The 22,322-nt window shown below is 39.2% G+C and overlaps 1 protein-coding gene across 5 annotated transcripts in view; it reads left to right on the forward strand.

Moving 5' to 3' along the window:
* pald1a (phosphatase domain containing paladin 1a) overlaps positions 1–22,322 on the forward strand; it is a 61,748-nt gene that overhangs the window by 29,405 nt on the left and 10,021 nt on the right. For all 5 annotated transcript variants that reach the window (XM_085170067.1, XM_085170066.1, XM_085170068.1 and 2 more), the window contains exon 19: positions 13,685–13,840. In XM_085170067.1, the coding sequence (XP_085026193.1) occupies positions 13,685–13,840 (156 nt within the window). The remainder of the gene's footprint in view (positions 1–13,684; positions 13,841–22,322) is intronic.

The raw sequence follows: 22,322 nt of genomic DNA on the forward strand, positions 1-22,322 counted from the left end.
TAAATGTGTGGAGATACACACTGAGGGAAATAACGCATGTTTGGGGAGTTTCTGAAGTTGTTTGATGAGTTATGTGCGGCTGCTGTCCTTCACTTGCTATTTAGAAGCTGATTTATTTTTAAAGGATTTCCCACGGTTGTAAATAACTGCACATTACAATCCTTTATATGTTTAAAGTGTTTATTAAAGTCTAGCTAGCAGCTTGGCCTGCATTCATCACTAATTTTAATATAACCTCATATGTTACAGCCACTAGGGATTTATGCGTGTCGTTTATAAACTGAAGAGAGTAGACTGATTTTCACGTATCCTTGCGAGTGGCAGCAAAGAGTTGGCTCAGTGATGACTTTAATGATCTTCTTGTACGCGTCTCACTTCCTTTCAGCAGACTACACTCCCTTTAAATTATGATTCTGAGGTATTTATAGCCATACGTACTATGGTGGGTAGAGTATATGCAGGTTTTTCGCACCATATACTGTGCCAGGTGACTTCACTGATTAGTATAGAGGAAAAAGTAATCACCTGCTGCTGTGCGTCATCGAGGGGGAAAAAAGCAAACAGATAAGTATTTCCAGTGAAGGATTCAGCCACCTGAATTATATTCTCAGACTTTTTATAGCTCTTATATTATTCTTATATAACTTTTGCGGCTTACTTGGATTTGTTCAAAGTTTAATTACATCTTTACTTTGTACTGTACTGCCCTGCTGTGTTTTGTAGACCTCTTATTTGAATCCAAAGCCAGCAGGTTCTCTGGCACACTACCCGCAGTGATTGTAAATGTTATTCGCAACCGGATAAGACTGTAATCACAGTTTCTGAACTGTGCACTTTCAGTTATTTGCCATTTTGATAAGTTAGTCATAAAGCCTTCATGTTCTTTCAACTGCCAGCATCTGACTATAGAGTCTGTCTAATGTCCTTTTAAAGCCACGAGAGCACATAGGAGCTAATTATAAAGAGGATGTACAGCGAGTTAGGATTATTTGTTCTGCCTCTACTCATGCACCACCTTTATCTGAACCAAAATTTGCTGCTGGTAGTGACAGTGTTTCTGAGGCAGACTTAATCTTTCTTACTCATGAGAAGCATGAACTTGGAATAGTTTCCCAGATTCTCCCAACATTGTCCAGAGTTCATGTGGGAAAACAGCTCATGTGACCTCCCATTAGATCAGCCCATCTATCTGAAATGCAGTTCGCAAGGATTATTGAATTGCATTAGGCTGATGTCAATTATCTTGATAAATATCAAGTATTCAGTGCAATGAAAGCGCACTGTAATATGACCATAACGTTGAAACAAAGAGCTTCTTAAAAGGAAAACATTTGTGAAAGGATTTGTTGCCAGTCTTTGCATACACTCAAAGACAGACAACCATTTAAACTCACACCTATAGCCAATTCAGAGTTACCAATTAACCTAACCCCACTAACTGCATGTTTTTGGACTGTGGGAGGAACTACCACATTGGATATTACATCTATTAGGAGTAAACTGGCAGTATGTAAGATGATGCACAACATTATAGTGACTTTTTTTGTTTTTCCCACCTATTGTTTGCATTTTGAAATTTAATATTGTATCATTATTTTGTTCTCCGATCCCTGAGCAAAATACATGTCTCTTTGTGTCGCCAGATGTTTAATATTTTTTCTCATCAGCCACCTGTTTGCTTCAACTGCCATTTCACGCTGGGCAGGTAGTGTTAAGCAGTGTCGTGGGAACTGTGTGAGATGTGAAAGCAGGCAGCTCACCGTGGTATTTACATGAACCAGCACAGCTCCTGTTTTTTTGTCAGTCCGGCTAACAAAAACATACGGCCGAGGGAAAGCTGCAAACAGCTGCTGGGATCGCCCATAAGGGAGTTATTTCATTCTGTTACTAACCTACTGTAGCATTAAAAACTAATAAGCTAATTAGTTTCGTTGGCATACCTTATAAACACATCTTGCTATCACGGCCCAGCTTTTAACATAGTCTTTCTCTTACAAATAAAAAACTGCTCAAGCAATAAATTGCCTTGTTGCTCAGTTAAATGCCCTCTACAGTTTTACTGCGACAGGTTTGTTTAATCGCATAAGATCAATATTCCACGGGGGCTAGCCTGTTGTCGTAAATGTAAGATAGATATGGCTCTGTACTCAACATTCATGCTTTAGTTTGCTAACTTTACTGTATAATAAAGGTGGTGTTAGTGTTATTTTTTTTCCCTTTCTTATCTTGCAACCTCGACCAAACACTTATCTTGTGTCTGCTCATTCCACTTGCTCTAACAGAGATTATGCTCTGCCTGAATTTACATGCTGATCAGTAACGATTATTACTGTTCAGCATGCTTTCACCCTGAATAACTGAACTACCCTCGTCTGCCCTTTGCCCCGACAGTCCCTCCAGTCTCCCGCTTAATCGGGGACAGTGCGTCAGACCTTGGCACCGCACAGATGGGTTACATCCCCTCACACACTAAACCTGTCGATGCCTCAGGCCAAAAGACCAGGAATAACTGCCTCCGAAGCCATGCAAGTGTGCTTAAGCATGCTCCCAGTAGCTGTGGTCATGGTCTGTGTGAGTTCCAGCTCAGTCCCAAATCATTTCATCAGGATAAAGTCCACCTTTCTGGCATTTGCGCCATCTAGCTACTGGCACTGAACAAACTGCGAACGCAATTTCACTGCTGAAGTGACTTAAATGCCAACCATGTGGATTATGCAAGAAGTCGCTACTGGGTCGAGTTGCTCCGGGAATCAAACTTTGAGAAGCCATGTTTCATACGTGAAAACAGTTGTGCAGCAAATGAATGCAATGTCAACAATTGCATACCTTCTCCCACAGAGCCGTCACAATCTTCATAGTAACAAGCATTTTATACATGCTGGCAATCGAATTCAAATGCATTTCCTAAGGTATGGACATAAAATACGTTTAAGGCATAGTTCATGTGATTTTTAATTTAAAAAGGTTTGTTTAGTATGCTGGCCAGCTACACCCGGCTGCTCTGATCTCATAATGGCTCTTTGTTCCTGTAGCAGTCGTACATAAGAGTAAGTTTAAGTAGTGCTGCTGCAGACATCCTGTGGTTGCAGTGTAATAGTCAGATTTGCTTAAAAAGGTTCCAAAGTGAGTGAATTACCTGTGTGCCAGCCATAATAATAGCCAATAAAAGTTACTCCTGTGCTTCCTTTTTTGACTTCTTTACAATAGCATACAATGGTTCATAGTTAATTGTGTTCTAGCATTGTAGTGTCCAGTGAAAATTAACAATCAGCATGAGTTGTAAACGATGCGTATCATTCAAATGTTAATTCCTGCTCCTGATTTTTTCAGCATTCAGTGACAGACTATTAACCCCACTGGTGAACTATAAACATTACACCGCAGTAGTAAAATTTGCTTCTAATAAGGTTGTAACCTTGCACGAAGAACAAAAAAAGAAGCCCGACAAATACAGATTATGAGTCATTGCGACAGTTATGTACTCATATTGGGCTTTGCAGTATTGCCAGCTTTTAGGGTTGTCAGAGAAAGCCTTAATAAAAGCAGGAGTTATACTGGATCATCATTTCAAGAGGAAGAGAAAAATATAAATAGACAGAAAAAGCAACTAATAGCAATGCGGCATACATTTCATTTCCTTTAAAAAAGGTTGTGGTGGCAATATCATAATATTTACTTGGTTGTCCTGTTTCAGTTAGCCACACGAGGGGAAGTATCTAAAATGTATATATATATATATATATATATATATATATATATATATATATATATATATATATATATATATATATATATATATATATATATATTTAATTTTTTTTGTAGTTTGTAGTCGTCCGAGTTTCAACAGTATTATTAAGGAGCTTAGTGTAAGTGCAGTCCTCATGAATTCTTTTCCATCAACGTTGAGGAATAGTGAGAAGAAAAAGACACGGGAGGTCACTTTTTGGACTGCAACCTGTCAGTCGCGTCTCTCAGACGTGTTGAGGGGAAAATATGTGGTTGTTCCTTGTTTAACTGAAATAAGTATGACCTTCCTGAAAAACAGGACACTGTCACAGATTATGGCTTCTGATCTGTGTCCCTCTGTGCATCTTAAGGGCGCTCAGGCCCAAAGAAAGTGGCTGTTTTCACATTTTAAATAGTGATATGAGGTTTTAATCTCTCTGCAGTGTGGTTAGCAAACAATGTGGTCTTTAAAGCAGCTTTGTGGCTCCCTAACAAGGAGAAAAAACCCCTCAAACATCAATTACATCAAAATACATTTGCTTTCTGTTGCTGACTAACATCAATGTAGAAGGTCATTAGTAACTAAAAGTACAAATTTGATTAAAAGAACTCCAATTAGTTTGAAAATATTGAACATCTGTTTAGCTAGCTCAACAACATAGCATTTTAATGCCTCACTATTGGGTTTGCATGCATAAGATATTGGGTGGCTCAGTAAATGATCAGTGTGGGAGTCACCACTTGTGTTGCCAGGCATGTGCACGTACAGAATGTACCATAATGGGTGTGGTTATTGTGGGCAGATATTCCAGTCTCTGAGTAGGCCCTGCTGATGAGCCCTGTCTCCTCCTGTGGCTTCTATAATCTCTGCTCCCCAGACGAATCATGCATTTCTGCTTGCTCTATTGTCAAAAAGATTGAACTTGCTTAATCAAAAACCTGTTTATTTTGCATTCTTTTCTTTAGTTCTCCATCATATTAATTCTGTTTTAAGGTGTAATTTGGGGTTAAATTCTTTTTGATTGTTAACTATAACTGTTATAGGTTCAGTGTAAATGTCAAGTAAAATAAAATCTGTATTGTGATACAATTAAAAATCCTCATGGATTGTTAAAGGCTAAATGGAAAGACTGAATACCGATATATATGTACAATATGTGGCTTGAAACTGCTTTTAACTTCTGAGTTACTGGGAAAAAAGGAGGATTAGAATCTGTAGAAACCATTAACATAAAGGCACCTTCGTCTCCTTCTCTCTCTGGCTGCGGCATGGGTTCTTTTCTGTTTTAAAAAGGAGTTTTTCATATTATGTTGATCCAGTCCTGAGACTGGAGGCCGAATGATGTATAGCTTTGATCGTTTTGCCATGGCCAAACTGGCAGAGGCTTTCTGGATGGATGCTCAGGTGTTCATAAAAAAAGTGCAAGTTAAAAAAAGGTTCTGAGGCTCAAGCAGCCTAGAGGAATATAAAAGAAATCCATTCATATACTTCTCTCATTTTTACATCTACTGGAGGATGAATAAGCTTGGTTTTGAAAAAAATATACCCACTGACCACTTTGTTAAGTACACCTTTTCAGCTGATTGCTAATGCTGAATTTTTAATCAGCCAATCACAAGGCAGTAAATCAAAGCATTTAGGTATGTACACATAGTTATGACAACCCTTTGAAGTTCAAATGCCACATTAGAATTAAGGTCATTTAGTTGATTTTGAATGTGAGAAGTTTTTTTATGCTAGATAGGCTTGCCGGATCTGCTGGGATTTTCCCTCAGAAACCATCTCTAAGGTTTACAGACAATAATCCAAAAGTATGAGAAAACATCCAGTGACCAGCTGATCTCTGGGCAATAATGTCGTGCTGATACTTGAGGTCAGAGGAGAGTGGCCAGACTGCTTTGAGTTAATAATAAGGTAACAATAGCTCAAATAACCAATGTATAACAACCCAGGTCTGCAAAAAAGCATCCCTAAATGCACAAGGTTATATGAATTATATCATAAAAACTAAACCAACCAATAGTCTTAGAGCAGATCAAAGAGTTAAGTAGTTACAATGTTACAACTCAGATATCTTATAGGACATCCATCCATCCATCCATTCGCTTCCGCTTATCCTTTTCAGGGTCGCGGGGGGCGCTGGAGCCTATCCCAGCTGTCATAGGGTGAGAGGCGGGGTACACCCTGGACAGGTCGCCAGTCTGTCGCAGGGCCCTTATAGGACATATTAATTGTTATTCTAATTAGATCAAGGTCTAACATACCAACCTGCCTTACTCATTGTAGCCTTGTGAGCATTATAACGAACATATTAGGTGTAAAAACATGCTTTGTGCTCATGTTTGACTATGAAATAACCTCTAGTGAATTCTAGATGGTGGCATCTGAGAAAAGGCAAGAGCAATAGATCTTACTGGGGATGACTTTCTAATGCAGTCTCTTTTGTGTGTATGTGTGCTTATCTACACAGACACACACGCCACATTTGTTTGTGTGTATAAACAAAGAGCCTAGTTTAGTGCAGCCCTGATTGTTAGAGGACATGGTTACACAACATTGTGTAAATCCTGGAAAGCTGGAGCTTTGTTGCGTGTCCTCATATTGTTTCCTATGTATTTCCTGGCTCTACTTCTACTATAAAAAAAGAACATAAGACTTATTTGTCTTCATTTCTGTTAACGTACATTTTCAGTAAGCTGTGCCAACAACTTTCAAGTTATCTTTTAAAACATTCACCTGGATGGAAAGCAGTTTTGTTAAATTGCTGTCCGCCTCTGGTTTAAAATCAGCATGTGCAGCCTGCTTGACTTTGAGATGTCTGTGCATTGAGTTGAGAAGCCGTGTGTAGGCTGCCTGTCCACTTTGGACAAGTTGGAGTTTGGCTTAGGATTTGAGTGGGAGGTGTTCTTGTAGAATCCGATGAATGGCTGTTTGTGCAAACTTGTGTGGTGAGGGCCAATATGGATTGGCCTTTTTACCCCTGCAACCCCATCAGCTGGTAATTGGCACCATATGTCAGACAAGCAGACCTCTCCATAATATGCACTTCTCACTTCTTACCCATATGAGTCAAGAGACAGGTCAACCTTCAGCACTGGACTCCCAAACTAGATAAGTCATGCTTTATTAAAAGTAAAAAAATACCAGTGTACATATTTTGTTTTGCTTGTTTTCTGCTGAAAATGGTCAAAACCCACAAATTTGAAGACAACTATCAGGACGACATATCCAATAATTGCTTTTCTAATCCACTAGTAAAAGGGAAAAATCATTTTCAAACTGCTTGATGTTTTTGTCAGGGTTAAGAGACTGCATGGCACGCTGGCCTGTGAGGTGTCAGTACTGTCAGTGCGTTTTTGCCTGAGAGATTCACGGCAAGAGATGGACAGAAATTGCTATCACCCTGAAAAACCCTGGCGGGCAAAATGTTAGTGGTTTGATAAATGAATAGCACTAGCTACACAGTAATTGACTTGCCTGTCAGCCTGTGTTTGTGTGTAGGTGTGACTGGAGGTGCACATTATCACTGTGATTTTAGTCTTTAAGCAAGCGCAGATCCAATCATTGCTGCCTCGTGTTGTGTTTAGATTTTCAGATTGACAATTTGACCCTTCGTCGGGAACCTGGGATTGCTCAACACCTGGAACACTTTTATACCAAACCTTATGAGGCACAGTATTTCTATTTACACAACACATAGGCACAGGTCCCGCAGCATATTTCACATGTTGGTGGCGTAACTACAGCTGCAGGCTATGACGCTTATACAGGGATTATCGTGAACCTTTGTCTGAGCCTCGTCTGATGTGTTAGAATTAAAAACAGAGACAGAAAAAACGTGTCTGCTGTTGTATTAAATCACTCACAATCACATATCAGTGCACGTTTCACTTCAGACAATGCAAAAAGAAATTGCCGCATAGAGCTGAAGCTGCCTACAGCACGCACCATCTTTCTAAAGTATAAAGCTAATAAGAGAGACAAAGAATAAAACACTGAAATCACAAATGCTGTAAAACACAGGGATTCCTTTTATGAACTGCTTAATGCTCCTTTAAAATTTAACACATTGTTAAATTGATTGATGTGCCACTTAAAGAAGAAATGTAAGACATCTGACTCAAAAATGTTAAGTAGGTGTGGTTACAGTGCATTTGCATCCACTTCAAATGTTTAAGAAGCAGAGTGTGCGCTGTTCAGCAGTCAGATTACCTGAGAAGTTTGGAGTTGTTTTGCTGAGACTTTGTGCGTGCACAGTGGTGGAGTGGCCTCACAGTGAGAAGGTTCTTTTATGGCGTATGCTCGCTTCTTGAGTCCAGGTTTCTTCCCACAGTTCAAAGACACACTGGTTAGGTAAATTGGTGATTCTGAATTGCTTGTAGGAGTGGATGTGAGAGTGTGAGGTTGTCTGTCTCGCTGTAGTAGCCCTGTTAACCCTGTGATAGACTGCTGACCCATCCAGGGTGAATGACTTACTGAATAGTGGTTTGCAGTAGATGTTTTGATAAATATTGTGGCTATGTTTGAGTCATTTTTAATGTACCATCTGCTTCTCTTTTGGATTTTAATTACAGGTCTTGTGATTTTTTCTTGTGGTGTTGGTAATTATTATTTGACATTGTTTGTCCTCTGGTATAGATTTTAAGTTTTGGGTGCTATTACAATTAAAAGTGTTGAGGAAATTTCCTATTATATTACACTTTTCTTTGATATAATTAAACTTTCTGCAGAGTAACACAAAACTGCAGCCCTCATTTCTTTATATTTTGCTAGAGTAATAGGAGCCAGGTGCAGTGATTTACTGAAATATGTACAAACACACATGGAAATAAAGCATATAAGACAAAAACAGAATTTGTACAATTTGAATAACCTTGAAAGTCAAAATTACAACTAAAGAAATGGGAAGAAAAGTATTTTTCTGACAGACTCTACTAACAGCCTGAAGATAACATTTAAAATTGGTTGTTTGGCGTGTTGTCTGTTATCACAACACTGGTTCATCCGTTGAGTTCGGTGCCCTTTTTATGCTTGAATGACTCATAGATCAGTGTTACGTGGTTCATAGTGTTATGCGTTTTTTGTTGTTTTTTTTTTCAGGTATGTTTTGGTGACAGTGGATTTGGGTATGCATATAGTGTGTTTTACATGCTGTACATCCATCTAACATGACATAACCCAATAAATTCTTATTATCTGGGATACTAGCGCTGAAAAGACCTAGATAAGGCACTTCCAGTCATGCAGTTAACTGTGTGTCTCCCTTGTGAGTGTTTGTGCAGTGAAAACATTTTTTAAACACTTTCCCACTTTCACATTGTCTTTGCTCAGAAGTCTGCTGAGCCAACCAGCATTCCTGGACTCTCTCAACAATGGTATGTGTTTGGCCAGTCTCCCTTCTCATTCAGGGCTGAGGAGCACTCAGGACATTCATTATTGCACCTCAGCAGCTGGTTGAATTATAGCTTTAACCTCTGATAGTCCAAATGGGCTGACCAGTCACCCCCTTTGTTCTTAAAATCCAGAGATAATGATGTAATTCTCAGTTACACCCCTTTTTTCTAATGCCATCAACTCAGGAGAAATTCTTCTACTTAACGTGCAATAGCTGGAGAATTTTAAGAAACCTGACTACCTTCTTCTCAACAAAGTGAGCAAGAAGTAGTTCTTAGTTTAAAAAAAGAAAAATGCTGAGCAAAGAGTAAAGAATTGTCCCAGAAGCTAAAAATGTTAAATACGCAAATCTAAAACCTTCAAGACTGACTTGTTTCCACAAAAAAGCTCTCTTTCTTTGCCACAACCTTTCCAACATTGTCTTCTGATGGAATTTCTGATTGTGCTCAAGAGGCCGTTGAACCGCACACATGGCACTGCTGATGCGGACAGACAGATGGCAGCCAGCAAATTAGAGCTCAGGAGATTGTTGAGGTGTGAATTATGTAATCCTTGCAAACTGAGCTTGTGTGTGTAAGTGTGTGTGTTTGCATGTGTGAGTGAGGGAGAGAGACAGAGAGAGAGAGAGAGAAGTCAGTTGCAGTGGTAGGTGCCAGGCTTTGACATTGTAGTTTTTCAGGCTAAGAAAGGAAATGCTGAAAGCCCCATGGGGGTGCAGGGTGCACAGGGTAATCAGGTTCACATGCGTTCACCTGCCCTCTGGTTGTAGTCAGTGTTAACTTAGGAATATTGAAAAAAAAATGAGGTGTGCATATTCTTTGTCTTTCTTCCCCTTCCTTTGGGGGAGTTGATAAACAGACAGCACATCCATTGTTTGCCTAGGTCTGATTTCTCCACCACTCTGCTGCAGATGCTTGGAAAACCGGGATCCAACCACAGCTGTTTGGGAATGGACAGGAAACCCCTTTCACCCCCCTTTCTGTCTGCTGCGTCATTCAGCTCTGGAATGATTGCATTATGGTGTGCTGTGCACATTTCAAATTACCCAAAGTTTTAGCCCACCTACTCATTTTCTCTGTACAGCTCCCTAAATGCCTTTGCTGCACACTGGGAGCAGATAACCTTTTAATTCAGCTTCATTCATCAAAAACAAAGACCACTGCGAAAAAGCATCATTAAACCATACTGCACTTCTCCAAGCACTTACTTTCTCTTAACCCCCACTGACATGGTATTCAATCCAGTATGTGCCTGGATGGCAGACCTTGTCACTTTGTTTCCTGGCAGTGCTAAAGGCTAAAGTAATCAGAAGGAAGAAGCCAAAAAGGGAAAGCACCTTAACACTGTCTCGGCACTCTTATGAAAGCCTGTCAGCATTCACCCAGCCTATAATTGAAAAAACAACTCAAAACATGTAAAAGCTCAAAATCTGCTACAGAGGTCTGCCTTTGTTTGGTGTCTTTGTTTTTGTCTTTAACTCCAATATTTTGTATTTTAATTTGTTCAATAATTACTGCAGGGCTTTTAGAGGATTAGTCAGAAACATAATAAACCAAATGATTTTTTTCAAAAGAAGAATTTAATTAATACATTCAGTTTTTTACATTTTATGTCCAACGTTTGCTTGGCTTTCCCTCCTCGAGACAGTGAATTGGATTTGTGAAAATACTGTTTCCTTGTCTCTTGAATAACAACAGGGGAGCATCATATACTTTAGATGATTGCTAAGTACTCTAGTGTACAGACCATATGTTTTGGCAATGAAAGTAATTATCACAAGAATAGCCATGTAACTATTGTAGTTATTTAAAAAGAGTGGAGGTGAAGAGTTGGGTAAAACACAGGGGTAAACAGCTATTGTGAAAATTAGGTTGTACCTGTTGATAATTGCATGTTTTGAGCAGTTTCGCCTGATGACTTACCAACTGCCAACTGATAATGAGTTTCTTCAGCAGATAAAAGGGAAGAAAAAATGGAAAAACATCACTGGGTATTGTATCTGTTGAGAAAGTATATCATACACAGCATGAAGCTGTCTAGGCACAAGTAATTTATGTGTCACCCAAATTGTTTAAGGTATTTGAAGGCTATTTAAGATTTAATTTTTGGGTGTTTGGTCTGTTTCATTGTATATGATGTCATGAATGAGCAGGATAGATGCATTTCATCACAATTTAACTTCAAGAAGTTTATATTTTTTCTATATGCATATACGGTTTATAAGAATTACAATACTGCATGTTAACACAAAATCAAATGAGTCAACTCACCTCAGTGTTTTTGGCGCTGCTTTTAGCCTTCTTAGCTTGAATCTGCTGCCATTAAAATCTTACTGGCAAACAGACAAAGTGAATGACCCAAACCAGAAGTAAACAGAGAGTAGGTATTTTAATTTAACACAGTCCTGTGAAAAACTCTATTACTGCTTCCATAGGGATTAAGACAGTAAGTAAGTAGTAGCCAGGTGCTTGCTAATCAAATGCACTTGAGGAAGCAGAACCCAGCACAGCACTTCTTCGGTTTGTATCGGAACAAACCACAAGATTTCTGCAAAAATGTCCTTTGAACAGATGAGACCAAAGTGGAGGTGTTTAGCTCAGCACCATGTTTGGTGAAAACCAAACACAGCATATCAGCACAATTAGCTCATACCAAATGTCAAGCGTAGTGATGGAGGGTTGATTTTGGGCTTGTTTTGTAGCCACAAGATTCGGGCAGCTTGCAGTCATTGAGTACTCTTCTGTATACCAAAATATTCTTGAGTCAACTGTGAGGCCATTTGTCCGATGGGAACTTGGATGTAACTGAGTCATACAACAGGACAGTGATCCCAAGCGCAGCAGCAATTCTCTAGAAGAATGGTTGAAGAAAACAACCCCCTCCACAACTAATAGTGCAAACCCTAGTTAGTTAGTCTGTACTGTGTCCTGACATTTGTATCCCACTGAAGTTTTTTATACTGCAGGAGAGGGTTAAATGTGCATCGTTCAACACGACTAAATGCCTATTTTAACAGTTCAAAACCAAATATATCTTAAACTATCATTCTAAACACTTAAATATAATTTCAAAGTCATCTTACAACATTACCCTTAAAAATATACATCTTACAGCTATGCACGAACACTCCTATAATGGTGGAAGCTAACCTGAAAACCTTTAGGAGTTGACTGTGGTCCTGCCTCTTCTTCTTTGGCAGAAAGCCTTAGAAATCTGCTTTCTGTACATCGCTGTTGAAAACTGCTGGTATAATTTTCATGGCTTCTTGAAGACGATGTAAAAATTGGCGAATAGGCAAATTTTCCGTGAATAATTTGGAGTTACGTTCCACAGAAAAAATTGAATAGGCAAATCCGCAAATACCTAACCATGAATAGGCGGGCCTTGGCCATATATGACGTATTATTTGTCAACACTTCACCAAAGCTTGACTTCTAGGACTAGAGTTACTTTAACTAAAGGCTTAAAATTTACTTATTTAATTTTAGAAGTTAAAAATTAACTTTGGAATACTGATATGAACCCCTTATCCATTATGATAATCTGCTTTTGCTTTGCCTTCATATTAATGTCACCCTTAATCTGCACTCACTTACCTCTATTACATTTTGTGCATGTATTTTTCTCACAAATCGTTCATTTGAGATTTGATAATTGTGGGAGTGAGGAAAGACCACTCTTCCCTGTGATCTGCAGGCTGAAACCTGACATTTAATTCCATTTGTGATTAAATTAGGGAAGCTGAACACTGTGATATAACAGCTTGCCACTTTTCGGAACAAATTATATGAAACCCACAAAGAATTGAAGATATTAAATGTCTGGCATTTAAAACCTTTGGACAGTTTTCTAGCAAAATGTATCGGCTATTTTAGGCATGACACTAATTGAGACCGATTTTATTTTTAAAATGTAAAACTGCAAAAGTTCAAATTGGACTAAATTACTGTGTAGTGATGTGCCTGTTGCAACAAGATTAGAAAACTGTTGATAACTAATCTTCACAAATATTATGCTGCTGTCGATGCAGTTTAGAGGATATACACTCTATCAGTGAAAGTGATAACTTGATGGAGTCTGTGACTAAACAATGGTGTGTCATGCAGAACTGAAGTTTGTGAGCAGGGATGATAATGAAGCTGAAAAAGTTACGCAAGAAATCACTCTGCTGTTCTTATCATGTTTTCTGTCATTGTCTTCTGTAGTTCGGTAAAATTTTGTAAATATTTCCATTAAAGCTGTTCCTTCAGTGATTTGAACACTGTGCCTCCATCAAAGCAGATTTGATGGCAAGAATGCTCAATATTATGCAAAGCGACACATGCAGGAGTCTGCTGGAGACATAGAACTAGCTACAGTACACACACACACACACACACACACACACACACACACACACACACAGAAAGAGTCTATATGCCTGCATAGCTTTTGATACTACACAGAGTACCAATCTAAAAATGGATGCTGTTTACAACAGTTACTTCCACATTGGAAAAATGTCATGTCCTTTGCTCACTTACCCTAATATGCTTTTGTTTACTCTTTTTTTTTCTTTAGATCAAAAGTGGTAAGACAGAGAAGGAGTGTCAGCAGCTTCTCCTGAAAAGCCTGCAGTACCTGGAGCGCTACATTTACCTCATCCTCTTCAACACATACCTGCATCTAGAGAAGAAGGACTCGTGGCAGCGCTCTTTCACACTTTGGATGGAACAGGTACAAGATTTATTTTACTGTCTCCTCGTCTATACATAAGCATTTTATATACATGAGACTGGATTCGTTTTAGGTCCGTCAATGGATTAAAAAGTTTGGTGAGTGAGATGCAAGGAAAAAAAGATTTGTTTGTTTCATAGTTTCCTTCATTCAACTATCAACTGCATTTAAAAACAGTCAGAATATCAGAAGCATTAGTCTGTGAATGCTGGATCTTCTAATGCTAATGTCCCACTAAGAAAAACAGTGGTTAGAGCACAATTAATATTGTTCTAACAGAGAACCAGTGACCTTGCGATCTTGTCATTTTTGACATTATTGCTTTGAAGACAGAGACCACTTACAGTCAGTCAGTTGGTGTCTTCCCAGCAAATTCTGTGCGTCAAGATGGGGATAAAACCATAGCAGACTGATAGCAATCAGTCTGCTATCAGTCTGCGATCAGTTTGAGATTGAATGGGGTCAAGTTAGAAATTGCATGCAATCTATTTGTGATAATATAGGTGCAAACTGACTCAGATTGACTGCATTTTGTTGGCAATATGTCTGTGTTTATAAATAAATGGCAGTCATTTGGAAGACTTCTCCAATCTTTGTGAGCGTAATTGGCTCCTACCAAGTGACTTGTGAAATCGCCTAATGATTGAAAGTGGTCACTTAGAGGCTATGGATGCTGCATGCGTACCCCTCTTGGCAACCAGCTTTCCCTGCAAGTACCTGAAATCAATTACTGAATGCAAAAAAAAAGTCAATTTGATGACCAGGCAACCACTAATTTTTCCTAGTCACAAGGAGATTGCCATTCTGTTCTTAGTCTAGTATAAATGAGCCATTACTGTATTAGTCTGGCAGTGCCTTCAAACATGCAGGTTTTCAAGTCTAATATGCACCTTAGCATTGTCGGTATATAACGCAGTAACATGCAAATGACATTTATCATTAGCCTAATATAGAAAAAGCAGGAAACAGGAAATCAGTAACAGATGTTTTTTTCTGCATGCACCATTTTTGCACATTGTAAGCTTGTTACCACAGATTCATAATAGTTTTCCTCCAGGAATTTACAAGCTGGTTCTGATTCCTTTGAGGCCTGATTCTTGACACACTCAACTTCATATTGTCTCAGCTCTGCGCTTTTGTTGTCACATTAATCATTTAGCCAGCTGTGCCTCTACAGTAAAAGTCGAGAATTTATGTGCATTCCAAGCAAATGAGTAGTCTGTAAGTGTTACACAAAACACATACACACAGCAATTAAAATTTATTTTGCAATATGTTAAAATCACATAACAGGAAAAGCAAAAACGGACTAAGCAATTTTACTGTGATCAGCCCACGGGTGGAGAACTTTAAATATAAAGGAACATTGTGTTTAATTTATAATTTTCCTGCATTCGGTTTTAATTAAAGATGTTAGATGTCTTGTTTTTATCCCGCCTTTTCACTAAGCTCTTCAAAAACCTGCAGCCTCCTTCCACGGAGCAGGCATCATTGTCAACGTCACAATATGTTGTCCTCAGGCTAAATCATGAACGTTTAATGTCTAGAATCACCGTGTCAGAATGAAGTAGCTAAAACTTATGATCAAAAGCAATCAAACAAGCCTTGGTCATGTTTGGACACGATATGTTCGACATTGAGCTCAAAGGCTATTTCCCATTCTTCTTCATGAGGAGACAGTCTGGAGGTGGGCCCTGGAATGTTTAAAAATTGCTGAATGAAAATCTCTTCCTTCTTTGTCCTTCTTGGGGTGGATTAGACTCAAAGGAAAAACGGAGAATTCCAAAATAGACTGGAACAATCGTTGTGAAAACAATTGTCACAGAAATATGCGCGGTCAATCGGGGCATATTCTTCCTGTTATGAATAGCAAATATATGTGGTGCATCAGGGTGACTCTAATGGCCCAGTTATGCCATGAGAAAATAGGGGCATACACACTGGGGATATGGAGATCACAAGTGAAAAGCTACAGACTTGTGGCACGTTATTGATAATTAGCTGATAATTTGTTTGTTGCTAACTCATATCAGTGCTACATACATTGGTACTTCAAATTATCACATTTCCATCAGAGGGCAGAGTTCAGTGTTAATATGCAGATCACTCCACACTGAAACTCATCTTAAAGAAAGTTCTCTTTGCTGCTGCGCTTTTGGGAGCTGCTACTTCACATAAATCTAATTTCCCTGATGACCAGAACTGACAGCATAATCAATGTGACAGTTTGCTTCATGTTAACAAATTACACCAAACAGTGGATGATTTCTCTGCATTTTCAGCACTGACAAACTTTTTTTGCATGTTTTTTCTTAGCCTTTCTCATTCTCCTACTTACATTTTATATGTATATTTACAGAAGCTGTGAGAAAGTATTATAATATGCAGATGTGGGATAACATTTGACAATGATTGTCGCAGCACCAGACATAGTTTGAGTGACAGATGATATCTGGGAAGTGCAAGTATATCATTAAAATGAATAATGTCACTCCTTGCAGGCATCTCCCTTTATCACCCCATACATACAAAAGGCAGATATTGATTTGAACCTGTCAGACTCGGGCCTCAGCAGCATTTGGCATTAAGGTGGGAATTAGATGTCATCTTAAAGAGATCTTGAAGGACTTGAAGGCTTGAAGATATTGCAGTGATGTCAGCTACAGCTGTGACAGTAGTGACAAAGACATTCAAACATCCAAATATCTCAGTTTTTTCCTTTATCCTCTTTTTAAAGAATTATCTCAAAATATCAGTATTTCTGTCACCACCATGTATTGTGATGTGTTTACTAGCCTACTTGGAGCACAATCTGGCAGTAGCCCAGCCAATCGGCTGCAACCAACCTCGGGGCATAATCGTTAGCCTATCACCAGTGACCGTGGCAGGACCGTTAATGACAAACTGCAGTGCCACAGGCAGCAGTCGGGGGGTCATCACTATCGCTGGTCACGCGTTTGAAGCCATGGTTACACAACCTGTCAGCTCAGAGTGGTACATTCTGTCCTGCATCCTACATTGGCTGTATGTACGTGGGTATGTGTGTGGACTAATTTGATCTCTACAGCCACTAAAAGCAAGAGCACAGTGTCCCCAGTAATGCAGGGTAGCATCCTTTGCCTTTTATATATTTAATATATTTTGCACTTTTGCTTTTGTCATAACTATATGTTCTGAAGATGAGGACGCTTTCACAATATAATATTACAACTACCCACTATTTCCGCAGTTACACTTGTAGACAGATTTTTCAAGGTACTTGGCAGAAAATTTATTCTGAGCTAGACTATTTCAGAGTTTTCTGTGACTTCATGTTAATCCAGACCGGCTCGATGATATTGAGATATAGGCGTAACATTTGGTGCAGGACTCCATGTTCTTCTTCTAGCTAAAGATAGTTCTTTGTGACTCTCTGTGTCACGATTTTTGGGTTTATTGCGATGCTGCTAAAGAAATTTGGGAGCAATCTGATGCCTCCGTGACATTTATGCATTGTGTGATGGATAAAAAACATAAACATGCATATTTGTCAAAGTTTTTAAATAGATGTTGCTCACAGGAGAAGAGCCAGAGGTTAAATTGGCACATTGGGACAAATACTGTACTTCATTGGGCAATGGCCATGGCAGCGTATTGAGATGAGAGTAAAACTTCAGATTAGATTTTGAAATTGAAATCTATGTTTGCTAATCAAAAGTGCGGGCCTTTACACAATAGCTCGACTTGTGTACAGTGCATACCGCAGATGCCTGCAGAAGTAGTACCCTATCAGTCACTCCAGCTGTTTTGATGTGTGGCACAGAGGCCTCCCTGTCCCCCCCTGCACCGGGCTGGTATGCGCAGCCTTTGAGATAGCCGATTGTGGGAAAGACCTCCTCGCTGCCCTGCCCCCCACCGCTCCACAGCACCATTTGTGAGCTCTTCAATGAAACATGAAAGATATCTCACCACCAGCTCTGCTTGCTGTTACCCAGGAAGCTTGTCGCCACATGCCAACAACTTCAAGGCCACTTTACAAACAGAGAGCACCAGAGGGAGGCATGATGCTACAGTTTAGCCTCAAATAACAAATCTGATTTTAAATTGTTAAATTTTTTGTTTTGTTTTTGTACAGTGTGGAGGGGAACTTAATTTAGTTTTGTTACAGTAATGTCCCAGGAATCCATGAGAACGTTAAAGTTGTTCATTTTATTTATAGTTATAGAAGTCACTAAAAATAAGAAGAGTTACTGTAATCCTCAAAATGATTTTTGTGTAGTAGCAAGTTGTCAGGGTATCACAACTTGTTTTCAAGCACTTTTGTGTCCAGGTGTACAGAGACTGAAAAGGATGTGATGAAAAGAAAACCGTCACAGTGTCAGTGTGCAATGTTTTCTGAGATTGAAGAAGATAAATATTACATCTGGAATATCTGGAATTACTTATTGCAGAAGGGGATCGCTATCGTTTCACACTTGCATCTATTTCTTTAATTCCTATGACACAGACACTGTTATATGACCTCAGCTTTCAGTGACCTCCAGCCCTCCGCATTGCTTAATGTTGGTGGTGTGGGCAGGGAATGGTGTGAGCAGTGCAAAAGGAAGCAAAAGTCCAGCAACACAGCCTTGATTTCCCCCTTTCCCTTGTTCTCCAGTGATCGTACATCAAGAGCTTCATTCATTCAATCTGCCGTCCTTCCGCATAATTAACAAAATTGTTTGCAATATTTGTATATTGTAATATTAATGAGCCTGACTGTTTTTTGGAGATGGTAAACTAAGCATCCCTACACTTGCTTAACTCCTTAGCCAAAATACATAGTTTCTTCAGGGTATTGGGGTCTGCCCTGCAGTCTTCTCCTGGTTGGATTTGCTTAACATATGGAGACATGTAATGCATTACCACAACACTTTAACCTCTTTCTTTGCGCTACCCATACTCTGACCTCAATCCCAAATCAACAAGCTCCTTACTCTATCTCAAATGATGAGCACACCCTTCAGGAAACTCACTTTTTCCACTTCTACCCTGACTTACTTTTTCAGTCACTACCCACATCTTGTGGCTATAGATGATGATAGGAACGTGGTTATGTATTAACATCTTCAGATTAGAAAGTCAGTTTTAAAAGTACCGAGTGTGTCAGAATCGGACTTTGTTAAAGCGGTGCTTAGCACTGTTTCCTCACAGCAAGAGGGCCCTGGGCTCAAGTATAGTCTGGGGTCTTTTTGAGTTTAGGTTCCATGTCTGTGTTCCACATGTCTGGGGGTTCTTTCCTGGTACTCTCGCGTTCTCCCACATTCTTAGCAACACACATGGCGTTTGGTTAATTGGTGATTCTATATCTACTGTAGGTGTGAATAGTTGTCTGTCTTTATGTGTGAGTACTGTGAAAGAGTTTAAAGCCTGTCCAGGGTGTACCCCTCCTCTTGCCCCATGACAGCTGGGATAAGCCTCGCCCTCCCCCACAACCCTGAACTGGATAAGCAGAAGAAAACAGACAGATGGATTTTGTTGTAAGAGTTTTGTAAGTGGATTCTTTTTTGTTTGCTACATTGAAATTCCTTCTGCTGCAACAGCTGAACTAGTCTGACTGCAACTGGCATCCACTGTGAAGTCACAAGCTTTACTGGATTTATCTTTTTTTTGTAAAACAATAGAATAATGAAGAAAACTGGATCAACACCAACAGCTTTGACTCCACAAAGACCGCATGCAGTCACTGTCATCCCCCTAATATGCTCTTTTGGGCCTCCCTAAGTTGACATTTTGTATTTTCTGATGTTTCATACATTACCTATTTAGACAGGCAGGCTCTGGGGTGGATGAGTCAGGCTATGCATGTTAACAGTACAAATCCAGAGATTCATGTGGGCGTCAAATCAACTGACTAATGGTTCCGCTGCACTAAGTCAGTTTCTCCTATCAAAATACTCGTGCAGCTTTTGAATTGTTAGCTGTCCACAAACTCATAGCACACAAACATTAGAGGTACATGACTGCATGAGCTAGTTATTAAAAAGCTGTATTAAGACGGGACAATAGAGGCTACGTGATCACTCATTTCCAACGTAAAGAACCAAGCCAGTGCCGACTGCACAAAAGCAGAAGTTATGTGATATGTATTTAAGGTTTGAATTTTGCATTGTAAGCAAGTAGATAATCCAGACCACACTTTGTGGTGCACGTGTTTATTTCTGCACAAAGCTGGCCAGCTAAGCTGTAATCACTGTTAGTGAAAGGGATATCTTGATGCTATTATTCCTCTTCATTGTTCCCATATGTCCTCTTCAGCATTTACCTGACAGCCTACTTTTAAAAGGGTTTCCAGCATCACGTACGTACAGGATTCCCTCGTAGCCCTGAGAATATGACCACAATTATATTGCTCGTTTTTGTTTAGTATGCAAATTTGCTCCCTCAAACACTGTCCTTATTTACCCTGATGTTCAAAAAGTTTCTCTCTCTACTTCAAAATTTGCAGCTTCCTTGACTGCCTCAGGAGAAAAAGGGAGAGGTTAAATTGGCAATGCGTTTTAGGCCACGTTACTTCCACTGAGTCATTCCCTGGATGTCTGTTAGGGTTATATAGACCAGATTTAGGTTCAGCTGAGTCCTGTATCGATTTCAGTCTCAGCCTGCATAATGGAAGAGATGACTCTGAATGCTTTTGTGCCTTTCAAGAAAATCCAGCACAATTTTTCTTTCTTACTATATATTTTTTTTACATGTGGGAATTGAACTTCACAGTCCAGTGCATTGCACTGAGGCTTCTCCTTCAAAGTAAAGTGGGCAAACTGGGGCACTCGTCCTAGGGCAGTTAAAGGCTTTTGCAGGGAAGTCGGCTTTGACTGGGTTTTGTTTTTTATTTGTTTATGTTGCTTACCTTTATGGCCAGAGGTTTCCGATTGTCTGTGGTGTTTCCCATCAGTCGTAGCAGACCGTGAGTCAGTATGACCTGCTGCTTAACACCGAACTCTCAGGAGGCAGATATGTTCTCATTCATTCAGGAAAGATTCAGACAAAGTCCACTGAGCGTATACTCTTCCCGTGGTGCTGTTCCAAGGCTGTTCCATTACAGCAGGGATTTGGGTACTTATAAGTGAGGTAATTGGTGTAAATTAAGTAAAGCGTTGCACTCAATTAGGCTCACATAAATATTGGACTGCTTTTGCTGTTGACTTCATTCACTCAAACACTGTTGGTGGTGACCTAACATGCGAGTTATTGGCTTTAAAAAATTCAAGAAAATCTCCTGCTAATGGACCCTGAAAAAACACTCAGTGCAACCTTCCATTATTTCTGTGAGTTTTAAGCATGGCTGCTATTTATAGAGCCCTACCTGGAAGCCTTGTTCTGACCACTTGCATGTGAACTGTGCAATTTCATTAGTTCAGGAAGAAAATATTGACTTTGTGTCAAACTTACCAGAGCTTCATTTTGTGACTCATTTTGTAATGAGTTACAAACGAAACATGTAATACATAGCACTTCAAGCGTGGAGGAAGAACATAATTTTCTTTCTTTCTTTCTTTCTTTTTTTTGGATAGGGCTGAGATTCTGTGAATTCGTCACTCAAAGTCAGATTCTTACCGTGATGTTAACTGTAATGCCCTGAGGGAGAGTGTCCTTTAAAAACCATGTGAAATGTGGTGTGCGCCTTTGTGCCATTGTGCTTCAGCGGACCGAGGAAGCAGGAGGGTTTTTTTGTGACATCTAGACAATCTTTTTATGCCATCACCTTTACTGCCCAGATTGGGCTCTCAAATTGGCAGTGGGGTCACGCTTTTGCAAAGGAAATGAGACCACAAGTGTTCATATTATCTAAAAATGGCCGTGAAAGAGGTAAAGTTTTTGATTTTTATAATTGTGGAAACTTTGAGATGACTGATGTGGCAGGAAGCATAAGGGGTGACTCACTGTTTTTATGATGATTTGACAAATAACTCTATTCTTTGAGCCACCATCACTGCTTCAGCATGACTAGAACATGCGTGGGCATACTCAGGTCTACAGGTACAAATGCTATTTGCACTTATTAAAAAATAAATAAATACAAGCTATTTATATTGACTTCCCGATAGGTGATGATTCACCTTTCAGTTCGTCCCTGAAGTCATTTCGACTTTCAATAGCAATTCATTTTTATTTTATTTTTTTTACAAACTATTTGAAGTTTAATGCAATAAATATGTGGCTAATTAACTATATCTGAGGAAGACTCTTAAATGAATAACTAGTTGTACTCAGTGCCACATGCAATTTTGTATATATTTACATTTTTAGAGTAAAGCTTAATGTAATTAAAATGATTTACATTTTAAACATCTGGAAACTCGTTTTGGCTGCTCACTTACTTGTATTGGGTTGCCAAATGAGATTGATCTGAGTATTTGAGACTGAAGAGGATGGATGATGTTATAATATAACTCTTAAAAAGTCAATTCTGCTTCTCTAAAAGGCTACTTTCGTTACTTACAGTGATATTGTAACTGTAAAA

The sequence above is a fragment of the Neolamprologus multifasciatus genome, chromosome 8 (assembly GCF_963576455.1).
Source record: "Neolamprologus multifasciatus chromosome 8, fNeoMul1.2, whole genome shotgun sequence".
Lineage (NCBI taxonomy): Eukaryota > Metazoa > Chordata > Actinopteri > Cichliformes > Cichlidae > Neolamprologus > Neolamprologus multifasciatus.